This window comes from Microplitis mediator, chromosome 5 (genome assembly GCF_029852145.1).
Source record: "Microplitis mediator isolate UGA2020A chromosome 5, iyMicMedi2.1, whole genome shotgun sequence".
Taxonomy (NCBI): domain Eukaryota; kingdom Metazoa; phylum Arthropoda; class Insecta; order Hymenoptera; family Braconidae; genus Microplitis; species Microplitis mediator.
Genome location: NC_079973.1, coordinates 3,626,136 through 3,640,564, shown reverse-complemented (window position 1 = coordinate 3,640,564; position 14,429 = coordinate 3,626,136). Strand labels below are relative to the sequence as shown.

Below are 14,429 nucleotides of genomic sequence, written 5' to 3'. Positions count from 1 at the left end.
GCGGTATCACTATTATACTCATGACAATATCATCCGGAAGATGTTTGAAACGCGCAGTTGTATAGTATTACGGTAACGATCTATGCTGGTACTTAGCAGGTACCAGGTTTACTTAGAGTACTTGAAACCCAACAGCTTGTGGCGGTGTCTCGTCTCTACACTATCTCTTGACTTGTTTCAATACACAAATGCCAGCCATCACACCGTACTGTAAGAAAATTCCCGAGAAAAGGATAAGCTCTGGCGTTAATTATATCAGTGTACTTTCTGGCGCTCTGCCGGATTAAAAATTAAAGGTACTTTTAAAGAGCGAGTGGTTTTTAAGACGCGGCGAGAAAAAACAAATAAAAAAAATATAAATTAAGAGTAGAAGAATAAAAAATGTATCAGCAACCCTTTGTGTAAGTGCTTTCGTGCATTTGATATCGATCTAATCTTCTTGATGCCTTTAAACTAATTTTTTTTGTTACTATCTTTAGTTACATTCTATCTATGTACATACCTGCTGGAGCGGAGATAAAACTTGTTAAAAAAAAATTTGCATTCTAATGGCCAGCAGATAAAACAGTCGAGTAATCAAGTATGCAAAGAAGCACCGGGAGAAAGAGAAAGAGAGATAAAGAGGGGAGAGAGTAAAGAGAAGCTTCGTTAGGGTTGCGTGGTGATGAGAGCATGCGGATAAAGTGTAAGTTCACACTCCCAACCAGGATTGATGTGTGTTGGAGCTCTCTACGTTGTATCAACAAAGCGACGACGCGGTAATAAACACCTGTTATACATTTTGATGAGTAAGTTAACTGGATTTGTAGTATGTACATACTCTCTATTATAAGAAGTTTTAAAAAAAATAAAAACCATTTAAATAACATAACATGTGTTTTCTTATTTTGTTAAATAAATAAATAAATAAAAATATTATTATTATCATTATTATGTACATTTGGTTCAATATTTAAATTTTAAATCTTTGCAGAAGTAGCAGTTGTGGCCACTCATTTTTGGACACTTTATTTTAATTAATGACAATGTATAGAACAAAATTTATATTGTAAGACGTGTTACTAATTTTTAAGGACATATTTTTATGCATGTACCTGAGGTGTCATGACTAAATATCACAGTCGTAATATTACACGACTAGGGACAAGATTTTTTTGCCTTAATTTTGAAATGAATAGTTCAAATGTTGGTTATTACGGCGAAAATATTGGTCTTATAAAAAAAGTTTTCAAACAAAAGTTGTAGGAAATTTATTTTTATAAAAAACATGTCTCTTATGATTTTTTTATACGACCAATATTTTCACCGTAATTCCAAAATTGAGATTCATAATGAATTGTTCAATTTTTTCTTAAGTATGAAAATCTTAATTTTGAAATTACGGTGAAAATATTGGTCGTATAAAAAAATCTTAAGAGACATTTTCTCTAGAAAATAAAATTTTCTACAACTTTTATTTGAAAAATTTTTTTATACGGCTAATATTTCCACTGTAATTCCAAAATTTGACACCATTAGCTATTATAAATGTGATATTTAGTCATGTAACCGTACCTGAAGATCGAAACGTTTTTTGTGGAAGAAAATAAAAAGTATAAAATATACTGGGTCCAGATTTTTTAAATATTTCGCATAGATGCTGGTATGTCAGCCGAAAAATTTCAGTCACTCTCATTACCCCTCAAGTCACCTTTAAGTAGTCAAATTACATAAAATTTCTTCATTCATTTCTTCAGATCGTCAGGTACATTTTTATGCGCTCCTTTGGTTTCAGGAAACTCTCTAAAACCAAAAGGGCGTATAATTTTTTTTTCATTGCCAATCATCTTGTAGACTTATTTTATAGCTAAAAATTTATTTTCCAATTTTTCAGCTCCAGAATAAGGTAAAATACCTAGTACCCGATCACTCCATGTATTTATATATCTATAGTTAATAAAATTTGGTAAATATAGATATACAAATACATGAGTGATCGACTAGTTCCCTGATCAAGTACTCGGTCTCATACCTTAAGTCGACAACATTTGCAATAAAAAAAAATTTATACGCCCTTTTAGTTTTGAAGTTAGTTACTAAAGCCAAAAGGTCGTAAAAAAATATGTCCCTTTGGAATTAGTGTCGCGAATAATATGACAAAAGTAACTTTGTACACATTTTAAAAATTAATTGTCATTGCGCCTTTGAAAAATTATTTTAATCAATTTTTCAAGTGTCAAAAACGGCACCTCTACCCTACATCTCCTGATTATTTGCTAATCTGTTTTCGGACTATGAATTTTCTCATGTCTTTTCAATTTAGATTTAGTGATAAAAGCCTTGTTGCAAGTCTGGCAAACGAAAGGCTTTTCTCCAGTATGACACCGCATGTGGATTTTCAAATGACCCGACTCGTAATACGTTTTCAAGCAAATATAACACTGGAATTTTTTCAACCCCGTGTGGTACTTGAGGTGCCGCGTTAATTCAGGCCGTGTTACGAATGACGCATCACAACGATTACACGTGTATTGTTTGTTATTTAAATGTTTCTGTACATGTCGTATCAACTCGGAGTTTGAAAAGAACTTTTTGCCACATGTTTCACAATTAAACCTGGTCCCGAGAGTATGTCTTTTCATGTGCGTATTGTATGTACTGATATTTGAAAAATTAATATTGCAGTGTACGCACGTCAGCGGTTTTAACGAGTGTGTTGTTTTGTGATTTTTCAGCTCAGTAAATAAATTAAATTGTTTGCCGCACTCTTCACATATCAAATTACGATTTTTAATTGAACATTCACTCGCATGGTCATTGATCATGTCTGTTGTTAACTCTTGGCTACAGTATTTGCACAACACAACACTTTCGAAGTAGTTGTCTTTGAACTTGAAACCTAAACAAATACCGCCTTGGTCAATTATTCTATCTAATTTATTTCTAACTATCGGATATTGCCGCTGAGAATGCGGTACAATTTTTCTCTTGTTCGTTCTTTGAACTCGCGTATTTCCGGATGCTTTTTTTGTAATTATTGGAGACTGAGTAGTTGATTCGTTAGCGATTTTATCTTCTGTAGAATCTAGTGTTTTTGTTGAAGGGCTTGATGATAATTGCGGACTTTCCTGGTCTTCACTTGAGTTAAAATCTTCTTCCGTAATTTCTTTCATTAAATTTTTGCTGGCTGCTTTCCGCGTTTCACTTAATAAACAGTGTTCGATAACATGTTTCTTCAACTCTTTGAGTGAACTGAATTTTTTTGAGCACAGTTGGCAATAGATATCAATGTTTTTCCTACACTTACTTACACTTATGTCATTATTATTGTCACCGCAGTCCTCTTCGTTCTCGTAAAAATACTCCAACTTCACATCATCGTCAACTTCTTCCGTCTCTTCGTCTACATTCTTTTTGAGTTCGAATGAATCTTCGGTGTCCCATATCTGTAAACGAATAATTTAATTTAAATTTTGATACTCAAGTTGGCTGACGTCTAATGATTTTTTTTAGTTTGTTTTTTTTTTTACAGATTGAGTATAAAAAAAAATATTCTAAAAAATTGCACCTATAGTTTATTAAATTCCCTACATGTGCATTTTTTTAGTTTTTTCATTTTTGCAATTGATTGGTTGAAAAAAAAATTCAAAAATTTTTAATTGTCTGTTAACTTCAGTCATTTTAAAATTATACTGAAATTAGCCGGCGTCTAATAATTTTTGGATTTTTTTAAAAATAGTAAATGAAAAAAGAAAAAATATTTGAAAAAATTGCACCTAGAGTTTTTTACATTTCCTACATGTACATTTTTCAGTTTTTTTATTTTTGTAATTGATTGGTTGAAAAAAAAAATTCAAAAATTATTAATTGTCTGTTAACTTCGTAATTTTAAAATTATACTGAAATTAGCCGACGTCTAATAATTTTTGAATTTTTTTAAAAATAGTAAATGAAAAAAAAAAATATTTTAAAAAATTGCACCTATAGATTTTTAAATTTCCTACATGTGCATTTTTTTATTTTTTTTATTTTTGCAATTAATTTGTTGAAAAAAAAATCCAAAAATTGTTAGACGTCGGCTAATTTCAGGTTCATTTTAAATTGTAAATTGAAAATAATAAAAAATAAATAATAATTTTACCTGCGTTGAGTCATTCGGCAACGTAACTATGTAAGTAATTCGCGAATCATTATTATCAGGAAATATATTGTCTTGATTAATACAGAGCTCGGGATTATTTTCATCATTTATTTTCATATATGATCTGAGTGTTTCATCAGAAAGTTTAATTAAATTTTTGAATTTATCAAACTCTTCAACTTTTCTTTTACAATTCAAACAAATTGCATCCGGTAAACCATCTTTAGGATCCATCTGAAAATAAAAATTCTTTAATTAATTTTTTTACAAATTAAAGTATCACTAAAATTTAATAGCCCTATTGAAAATTTTTTATTAAAAAAAAACTTTCAACAAATCAATAAAAATTTTTCCATTAGTATTTCGAATTCATTATTTTATTAATAATTTATTTGACTTTCAGAGTGGATTACAATCACATTAAATATTTAATAAAATTTTCATTAAAGTAGAACTTATATTTATTTAATTTGAATAGACGTTTTTAATTTGAATGAAATTGTATATTTATAATTTTAAAATTCAAGTCGACAGAAATTATTTAATAAAGTAATAAAAATAAATAAAATCATTTCATTCATTTAAAAAATAATTATAATACTTAAAAAATATAATACTGAAGTTAGCCGACGTCCAATAATTTTTGGATTTTTTTGAACAATAAATTATTAAAAAAAAAAAATTTGAAAAAACTGTACCTATAGTTTATTAAATTTTCTACATGTGAACATTTTTATTTTTATTTTTTTTTTAAATTAAGTTGTTCAAACAACAATTCAAAAATTTTTAACTGTCTGCTAACTTCAGGATCATTAAAAAATATTTAAATAAAAAACAAAATTTTATAAAACAACCCAAGTAGCAGAGACAACATAAAGTCATTAAATTGTCTTTTAAAAGAACAAGACGAATTTGTTTTTGTCTCGAAGCCAAGTTTTTTTAAATAAATAAGACATGCAGATTTGATCCTAGAAGTTATAGGAAATTTGTCTTCTTTTTTATGATCCTAAAGTTAGCAGACATTTAAAAATTTTTGAATTTTCGTTTTTCCATAAATCAATTGCAAAAAAATAATAAAAAAATATGCACATGTAGAAAATTTTAAAAACTACAGGTGCAATTTTTTCAAATATTTTATCGTCTAAAAAAAAATCAAAAAATTATTAGACGTCTGCTAACTTCAGTATCATTCTTTTTTTCCGTCTTAAAAAAGTCAGAAATTAAAAATTCGTTTAGATGATGACTTATTTGTAATTTACTTTTTATCGTCACTTGTTGTGTCAAGTCTTGTAAGCAAATATTTTTTCAGTGACATAAATTTCTGATTGTTTTGTCAACATACTGGTGCCTTATCTATAGACCAAAAAACAGCCTCAAAATTAATGAATGTGATGTAGCTGACACTTGGCACTTTTTTATTAAATAAATAAAATGTACGAAGAATAAAAAATTGAAAAATGAGTATTTTAATATTTGAAAAATCAGTGCGCGCATTTTTTTAAATTTCATTATTTAAAATTTATTGATTGTCTCAATTCTGAGACAGTCACACATCGAAATTGATATTTAATAGATGTCACAGAGCCAAGTTTGCTACTTGGGAAAGTAAATTAAAAAAAAAAATAACAACATTAATTAACAAATAAACATGTTATCAAAAGAATAACCTTAAAGTACCTTAACATCTGCTAAACAACAAATAACATCAGCTAAATTATTACTATCGTCCTCAAAAATTGACGTCATTGTTTTCAAATCTTGTTGAAGGCACACGCGACATGTATTGCTTAAATTATTAATTATTTTTATTTCTGACATATTTATATATTATTATATATAAATCCGCGCAAAAATGAAACCTAAGACCTGAAGCAAGCTGCAATCGAATTTCCGCTATCGACTGTCATTCAAATTCTCTTCTATAATCTGAAATTCGTCACACGGTAATTTTCGCGCGAAATTTGAAAATTTAAATTTCTAAATATCCCAGAACTCGTTTACCCGCATCAGTAATTACATTAATTAGATTCTTATACATATAAGCTTACAAAAATATATTATCAGTATATATAAATATGAAAACATACATAAATTTATTATCAGTATATTTAAATATGAATATGCACATAAATTATTAAAATTAAATTTTTTAATACGTGCCTCGTGTATCGATTATTTGACCCATGCTCGATATCTCGATATTTTTTAAATCGACTTCCATATATATTTTATTTTAAAAATAAAATAAATTATTTATATTTTATTGATTTCCATTAAATTTTTTTTCTGCTTGTTTTTAAATTTATCACGATTTTAAAAATAAATTTGATATTTAAAAAGTAAAAATTTAAATTTTCGATGGCTAGTCTCCCGGATAATGCTAAATACATTCATATATATACATATATATGTAAAGTAAAAGCATTCTCATTCTCTATACTTATATTCAGCTAGGGTTTTGATACAGTATAAAATATACCTACAATTGTTGCACACATATAAAATAAGTATATATACATATATATATACATATCAAGTCTCGGGACACGCCTCACTCCTGCACAATAGTCTCGAGCCCAAAAGCATCTCCAACAATGCCCATGTTGGTTTAAATAAATAAAATTAAAAAAAAAATAATTTACCGCCCCCTGAAAAAATGTCATTGAATTCCCGCCTGTTTATTAAATTATTTAAAAAATCTATTTGATTACAGAGGTGATTTAATAAATAAATAACATATATTTCTTATGAAATATAATATATATAAAGTGATCGATATGATGAGGTCGCTTGGTTCGAGACTACAGCCGGGAAGCCGTATGCGCATGTCAGTTCATTTGGCCGATCTCTTTCTGTCGTGGCATCTAGAGGTGAGTGGTTGTGCGTGAATATTGCACTCAAGAATAATCCAAATATTAATATACCAAGGAATTAGCATCGACTGTTAGGTATTAAAAATATTAAAACAATAAGTAATAAATAATAGTGCTGTGATTTAAGTTTTTTTAAATTATTTATTATTCGCGGTTTAAATTTATTTTTCAAGTTCAACGCATGGTCTTTTCGTATGCTCGTATCTTGCCGGCTGTGCCCTGCACGAGGACTTTTTTTACTTGATTTTCCTCATATATTTTGTAATCTATAAGTTTTTATATATTATTTTGTATCATAGTTTTTTGCTCAAGAAAATTATCACGAGTCTTGGGATAAGTTTATTTAAATTTTATATTTTTTGGTTCAATTCATTTTTCTTTGTCGCTACGGGAACGCAACGCTTAGAATCACGACCAACCGGATGCAGTATGGCCACCGATTGTCATAAATTAATATTCCAAAGTTTATTCTTTTAAAAAGTATCAGATTCATTTAATATTCATTCGTTAATTTTAATTTTCTAGAAACTTATTTTAAATTTTTTGAATTTCCCACATTACGCGAACTTGCTCAATACTCAGTACTGGTAATTTAAAATTTCTAGGGTAAAAAAATAAAGTCGATATTAATTTCTTGATATATTTGTAATATATTTAACATATATAATAATTTATTTATCGTATAAGTCGTAAAATATTGATATCTATTATCTGTTTGATCAAATTACTTCCGACATATTTGTACCATCACATGCATTAATGATTCATTGCTCCATGTTGCAAAATAATTTGCCGACTCAGTGACTAATTGATAATTGATCCGGATACAGTTGGATAAATATGTCGGCGCTAACAATTTTTATTTTAAATTCTGCTCAGTATTTAAAATATTAAATTTTTCGCTAAAAATCGGGTAAATTATTTCCGCGAAATTCAAATTATCGATTCAAATTTGTTACGCAATGATCAATTAAAGCAGCTTTACTCGGCATTATCGCGATATTCCATATCACAAAGCGTCACTAATATTACAGTTATATATCGTCACTACTCGGTAATACAAAATGGCTGCCGGGCTGGATTCTCAGAGGTTCAGAGCATCGCCACGTGGACGCTCGAAGAAGACCCTCGTTTTATCGCATCTTTTTTTAATTTCATTTAGTGTCTTGAGCAGAGGGTATCTATCAATAGATTAAATTTACGCGCAAGAAAAATATTTTAAATATTTTTATTACTGATAATTGATATCTTATTTTATCTAAAACTAATTCAATACGCCGGCGATTATTGATTTTTTTTTAGTAATACAGTAAATTAATTTTAGTTTTATTTTTATTACAGATTTTGACCAGGCTGAAAAAACCAAAACTACACCATGGGTAAAGAAAAGATTCATATTAACATCGTCGTCATTGGACACGTAGATTCAGGAAAGTCCACCACCACTGGACATTTAATTTACAAATGCGGTGGTATCGACAGACGTACGATCGAAAAGTTCGAGAAGGAAGCCCAGGAGGTAAATTATTTTCAATTGATTTATTTTCCTTTCGTTTAATTGGCAAATGATGAGAAACTTTGAAATCTTAATGATTTCGACCGACGAGCACTCGCGCGGGTCTTGCTCCATGTTGGACTTGGGACAATTCTGATTCACAATTTTTAAAACTTCGGTTTTATTTAAAAAATCAACGAGCCAATAATTCGAATATTAAATTTCGGATCTTGGATGTGAGGATTCGTACTAATGAATTTTTTTTTTTGTAGATGGGTAAAGGTTCCTTCAAGTACGCGTGGGTACTCGACAAATTGAAGGCCGAGCGTGAACGTGGTATCACCATCGATATCGCTCTGTGGAAATTCGAGACCGCCAAGTACTACGTCACCATCATTGACGCTCCAGGTCACAGAGATTTCATCAAGAACATGATCACTGGTACATCCCAGGCCGATTGTGCCGTACTGATCGTCGCTGCTGGTACTGGTGAATTCGAAGCCGGTATCTCCAAGAACGGACAGACCCGTGAGCACGCTCTCCTTGCTTTCACCCTCGGTGTCAAGCAATTGATCGTAGGAGTCAACAAGATGGACTCCACTGAGCCACCGTACTCAGAGTCCCGTTTCGAGGAAATCAAGAAAGAAGTATCTTCGTACATCAAGAAGATCGGTTACAACCCAGCAGCTGTTGCCTTCGTACCCATCTCTGGATGGCACGGAGACAACATGTTGGAGACATCCAGCAAAATGGGATGGTTCAAGGGATGGAAGGTCGAACGTAAAGACGGTAACGCTGAGGGAACAACTCTTATTGAGGCTCTTGACGCCATCTTGCCACCATCCAGACCCACTGACAAACCCCTCCGTCTTCCCCTTCAGGTAATTATCCCTTTTACTTATAAATACTCACAGCAATTATTCAAATTTTTTATTTTTATGATGATACAATTTTATTCATTCGTGGTTTCCACCGGAAAATTTTTAATGACGGCTTAATGCGTCTGATTTATTATTAAAAATTCTAGAAATTTATTTTTTATATGAACATTTTTAATTAAAAATTGTTGATTTATTGCAGGATGTCTACAAGATTGGAGGTATTGGAACAGTACCAGTCGGTCGTGTCGAAACTGGTCTATTGAAACCCGGTATGGTCGTTACTTTCGCCCCAGCTGGACTCACCACTGAGGTCAAGTCCGTAGAAATGCACCACGAAGCCCTCACTGAGGCTGTCCCCGGAGACAACGTTGGTTTCAACGTTAAGAACGTCTCTGTTAAAGAATTACGTCGTGGTTACGTAGCCGGAGACTCCAAGAACAACCCACCCAAGGGAGCTGCCGACTTCACTGCTCAGGTAATTATCGACCCGCAATTTCCGAACCCCTTTATACAAATTGACATCATGATGATAAACCTTTACTTCATTCGTGGTTTCCACCGGAGAATTTCAATGACGGTCTAAGGCGTCTGAATGTCAATTTACTTATTTGTCATTTTGTTGACAATTGTCATGAGCTAATTAACCAACTAATGAATTTTTTTTTTTTTTTTATCAGGTTATTGTGTTGAACCACCCCGGACAAATCAGCAACGGTTACACGCCCGTGTTGGATTGCCACACAGCTCACATCGCCTGCAAATTCGCAGAGATCAAGGAGAAGTGTGACCGTCGTACAGGAAAAACCACCGAAGAAAACCCAAAGGCCATCAAGTCTGGAGACGCCGCTATTGTAAACCTGGTTCCCAGCAAGCCCCTCTGTGTTGAGGCTTTCCAAGAATTCCCACCTCTTGGACGTTTCGCAGTCCGTGACATGCGTCAAACCGTCGCCGTCGGTGTCATCAAAGCCGTATCATTCAAGGACGCTACTGGAAAGGTCACCAAGGCCGCAGAAAAAGCCCAGAAGAAGAAATAACCTGTTTTCGCGTAAAATTGAGCCGCCGGGTGTATGCCGGCATATAGTAGCACAAGTAATTTGTCGTCTCTCTTTGAGCCTCTCATGCGACTATCCAAGGAAGATGCATTCGTTAAATACAATGACAACAACAGCCGCCACTACTTGTACAACATCATCATTATTATTAAAAAAAAATTTACATGGTTTTAAGACTGCGAAGAATAGACAAACTAATAATAATATTAAAAGACCAAGACGGTATATTATTACTGTTAGATGTAATAAACTAACTATGCCATACTTTTTCAATAATATATTAACTTGTCCATCAAAGCGTTCAATCCGGAACTCTTTTCATCGAAAAGAATTCCGCAGGAAAGAACAACGAGAACTTATGGCTACTGCTGCTGCATAACTAATTATATATTATTAATTAAATTTTGTCATATTTGTATTATTGTACTTTTTTTTTTAGGTTTATATATAAAAAAAGAAAAAATGAAAAAAAATGATTGATAAAAATAAATAAACGCGTCTCCCTTGACACCATGGGCACGAGTGGCATAAAGATTGAATTCAAACTACACGAGCTATTATATAAACACCTGTTTTACAATTACATCAATCAATAACATCATAATTTAGCTCGGCTTAATTATATTTTCTAATTATTAAACGGAAATAATAAATCCTATATCTGCGATACTCGACAAAAAGTACATTTTTTTTTTTCATTGCTTTTTTTTACTTTCATCATTCATCCTATTAATTATTATTATTATTTTTATATTTAATTAGCTGTCTAATTTAGTTTTACTCTAAAATACTTTAAGTAACTGATCAATAAGCATGGATTTGTTGAGTTCGTTGTAATGATAACGACTATTACTATTAATTTGTTTAAATCTTTCTCTTGCTTCAATTGGAGCGGGTCTATTTTATAATGTTATTAATTAACAATTAGAGGAAAAAATACTTTCATACACTTTACTGATATTTATAGCAGTATGCTGTATATATAATTATTATAACAAAAAAAATAAGGTGATTTGTGGTATCATTTGGAAGCCAATAAATGCGGAACTGGAAATAAATAAATAATTATTGTTATTTATTTTATGATCCTGAAGCCAGCAGACAAAAATTTTAAGATTTTATTTTTAAATATTAATTCTGAAGAAAAAAAGAAACTAAAAAAATGCACATGCAAAAAATTAAAAAGATTTTGAGTGCAATTTTTTTAAATATTTTTTTTTTATAATTTATCGTCTGAAAAAATTCAAAAATTATTAGACTTCATATTTATTTTTTAATTACATTAATTATCTGGTAATTATAAGCAATTAAGTATGTAAAGATCGTGAAACATCGACCCCTAGGTGGCGCAGTCGTAGTTTCTGATGTTGATGTTGATCAGCTGAATTTAAATTTAGTGCATTGGAAAAATGGCGAATTTGCGGTCACTCTGGTCTGCGGTACCGAAATTTAATTTTTTTGGAGTACGTACTAGTGTGGTAAGTAACTAGTGTTCGAATAATTAGATTAGGAAGTATAAGTTTGTGTAATTAATTTTCTTATTTAATAATTTTTGAAAATTTGAAGATAACCTCAATGTGATACTGAAATTCTGAATGCAGCAGACGTCAGACAAATTTAAAATTATTTATAAACAGAATTAATAATTACGATCCTGAAATTGACAGACGATCAAAAATTTTTGGATTTTTATTTAAACAAATTAATGACATAAAAAGAAAAACTAAAAATATGCACATGGAGAAAATTTACAAAACTTCAGATGCAATTTTTTCAAATATTTTTTTTTTATAATTTAGCTTGAGAAAAATAATCTAAAAATTATTAGACGTCGGTTAAATTCAGTATCATAAATAATTAATAAAATTAAATTTAAAAAAAATGCGCATTTAAAAAATTTTAAAATTAATGAGTGCATTTTTTGTAAATTTTATTTTTTTAATTATTTACCGTTTATTTATAATTTCAAATTTGTCTGATGTCTGGTACATTCAGACTCGAAAATTCTGACGTCTGATAATTTTATAATTTTTGAAAAAATTGGAAAAAATGAAAATATCTAAAAAATTGCACTTGTAGTTTTTTAAATTTTCTACATGTGCAAATTTTTATTTTTTGTAATTTATTTGGTGAAACGAAATGTGAAAGTTGTTAAGTGTCTGTAAAACTCAGGATTATTTTGAATGTTTGTTTTTAGCTCCAAGTGAGATGTCAGTCAAATTCACCGGCATCTCCAGCTGCCGAGTCGAAGCCATCACTATTTCCACCCAAGTATGAATACCCATCTCCAGTTCCTAAGCTGGGTAAGCCAGAAGGCCCAGCAGGAATTTATGATAATGATAAATGGGTGAATGCATGGATGAAAAGAGATGTAAAGAGACGTCGTGCTAATAGAGATTACGCTGAAACACGTGTTCGTTTGATGGCACTCAAAAGATGCACTATTTTACCCAAAGAAATTAGAGTAAGTTGATTGTTTGTAAATTTAAAATCTCTACAGCCAGTCGGGATAAGCGAATTTCAGTTCAATGCTGCGAATGAATATTAGCAGACGCGTAAAATGTGAATCCCTTCAGTCAGTGGGCAGAAATAAACTTTTTTTGAATCTTTGGGAACAAACAAATTAAGTCTCTGCCCACTGACTGAAGGCTTTCGTAATTTAAACACTGATACTTGTCATCTAATAGTAATTTTATTTACGTAAATGATAGTTCTGACTGTGATTAAGTTTTATAAAAATTACCGTCAATAATAAATAGTAGGATAGAGATACCGTTTTTGGCCACTTTAGGGCCAGTTTTGGACATTTAAAAAATTCAAATAAAATAATAATCAATTTTTAAATATATCTAATGATACTTCTATCCCACTATTAAAATGAAAATTGTATTTTCCACTTTTTTATTAATTAAAATAAGGGATTAAATGTCCAAAAATCGAGCAGTGGCCAAAAATGGTACCTCTACCCTATTTAGTTTCTGCTTAATTATAAATTGCAAATGATAATTTACGCTTACGCTAATAGTCGGTCTTAAATTAACTTGTTTCTGACTGGCCGCTGATACTGAAACTAAGTTCCAATGCAGGTTATCATGAAAAATATAGAGCGTGTTCAGAAAAACACTGGATATTGATAAACGTCTAACCAGATGCTTAGTAAATAGAAAATCACGTAGTTTGATTAAAACTAGAGGAACAAAACACTACCAGATACTGCAATTACCTTCTCTGCAAAGTTTATCAACGCATTATTAGTCGAATTGTTCCTCTGGTTCAACCAGATGGTATTTGTCACCGCAGCAGTCTTATCTTTCTCTTCCAGAGTGAATTTCTGAACATGCCCATGTGTAAATCTACGAAACACGATTTCAGACTGCGGTTGATGTCAGCCAACCTCACCCTGGCCTGAAATCCTTTAGTTTCATCCCTCAGTTAATCACACAAAATATATGATACTAAAGTTAGCAGACAATTAATAATTTTCGGATTTTTTTTCCAACAAATCAATTATACAAAAACAAAAACTAAAAATATGCATATGTAGAAAATTAAAAAAACTACAGCTGCAATTTTTTTTCTTAAATTGAGTTTTTAAAAAAATTCAAAAATTATTAGACGTCAGCTAACTTCAGTATCATAAAATACTACTGTTGTCTAGCTAATTTATAATTGATTTATTTTAAATTTAAACAGGCGATCGCCGACGAGCAAATGCTAACCAAAGTCCCAAGAATATCTTCAGTACATCAATTAACCCATAGATGCGTTTTGACATCCCGCGCCCGTGGTGTTATTTTTCCTTGGAGGCTCTCAAGATTCGTGTTTAGACATATGGCTGATTATAATAAGATCGCTGGTATACAACGAGCTATCTGGTAGACTTTATAATTATTTATACAATAAAAAAAATATATAGATATCATATAAATTCCTGGTCAATTTAATCCACCTCTTTTTTATTTAAATAATTTATGATTTAATTGAGTGGGGATGTGATGTTTAATTAAT

The 14,429-nt window shown here is 30.8% G+C and overlaps 3 protein-coding genes across 5 annotated transcripts; 2 read left to right on the top strand and 1 right to left on the bottom strand.

Moving 5' to 3' along the window:
- Window positions 1–963: 963 nt before the first annotated feature.
- LOC130667931 (zinc finger protein 681-like) lies at window positions 964–6,009 on the bottom strand. 2 transcript variants are annotated; one of them, XM_057469867.1, is made up of 3 exons: window positions 5,798–6,009; window positions 4,121–4,354; window positions 964–3,425 (listed from the first exon to the last, which is right to left on the bottom strand). In XM_057469867.1, the coding sequence occupies exons 1-3, from the start codon at window positions 5,936–5,938 to the stop codon at window positions 2,256–2,258; spliced, it is 1,545 nt and encodes a 514-aa protein (XP_057325850.1). In that variant the 5' UTR covers window positions 5,939–6,009; the 3' UTR covers window positions 964–2,255. The 2 variants fall into 2 exon arrangements, with proteins under 2 accessions (XP_057325850.1, XP_057325851.1); XM_057469868.1 differs by lacking the exon at window positions 5,798–6,009 and adding an exon at window positions 5,380–5,628.
- An 850-nt stretch (window positions 6,010–6,859) lies between these two features.
- LOC130668819 (elongation factor 1-alpha) lies at window positions 6,860–11,104 on the top strand. 2 transcript variants are annotated; one of them, XM_057471293.1, is made up of 5 exons: window positions 6,860–6,990; window positions 8,335–8,512; window positions 8,761–9,369; window positions 9,569–9,844; window positions 10,047–11,104. In XM_057471293.1, the coding sequence occupies exons 2-5, from the start codon at window positions 8,369–8,371 to the stop codon at window positions 10,401–10,403; spliced, it is 1,386 nt and encodes a 461-aa protein (XP_057327276.1). In that variant the 5' UTR covers window positions 6,860–6,990; window positions 8,335–8,368; the 3' UTR covers window positions 10,404–11,104. The 2 variants fall into 2 exon arrangements, with proteins under 2 accessions (XP_057327276.1, XP_057327274.1); XM_057471291.1 differs by having other exon boundaries at window positions 6,915–7,068.
- Window positions 11,105–11,750: 646 nt separating this feature from the next.
- LOC130668821 (28S ribosomal protein S14, mitochondrial) lies at window positions 11,751–14,349 on the top strand. The gene is made up of 3 exons (XM_057471297.1): window positions 11,751–11,899; window positions 12,619–12,885; window positions 14,115–14,349. Exons 1-3 carry the CDS (start codon window positions 11,831–11,833, stop codon window positions 14,298–14,300), a joined length of 522 nt encoding a protein of 173 aa, XP_057327280.1. The 5' UTR covers window positions 11,751–11,830; the 3' UTR covers window positions 14,301–14,349.
- Window positions 14,350–14,429: the final 80 nt, after the last annotated feature.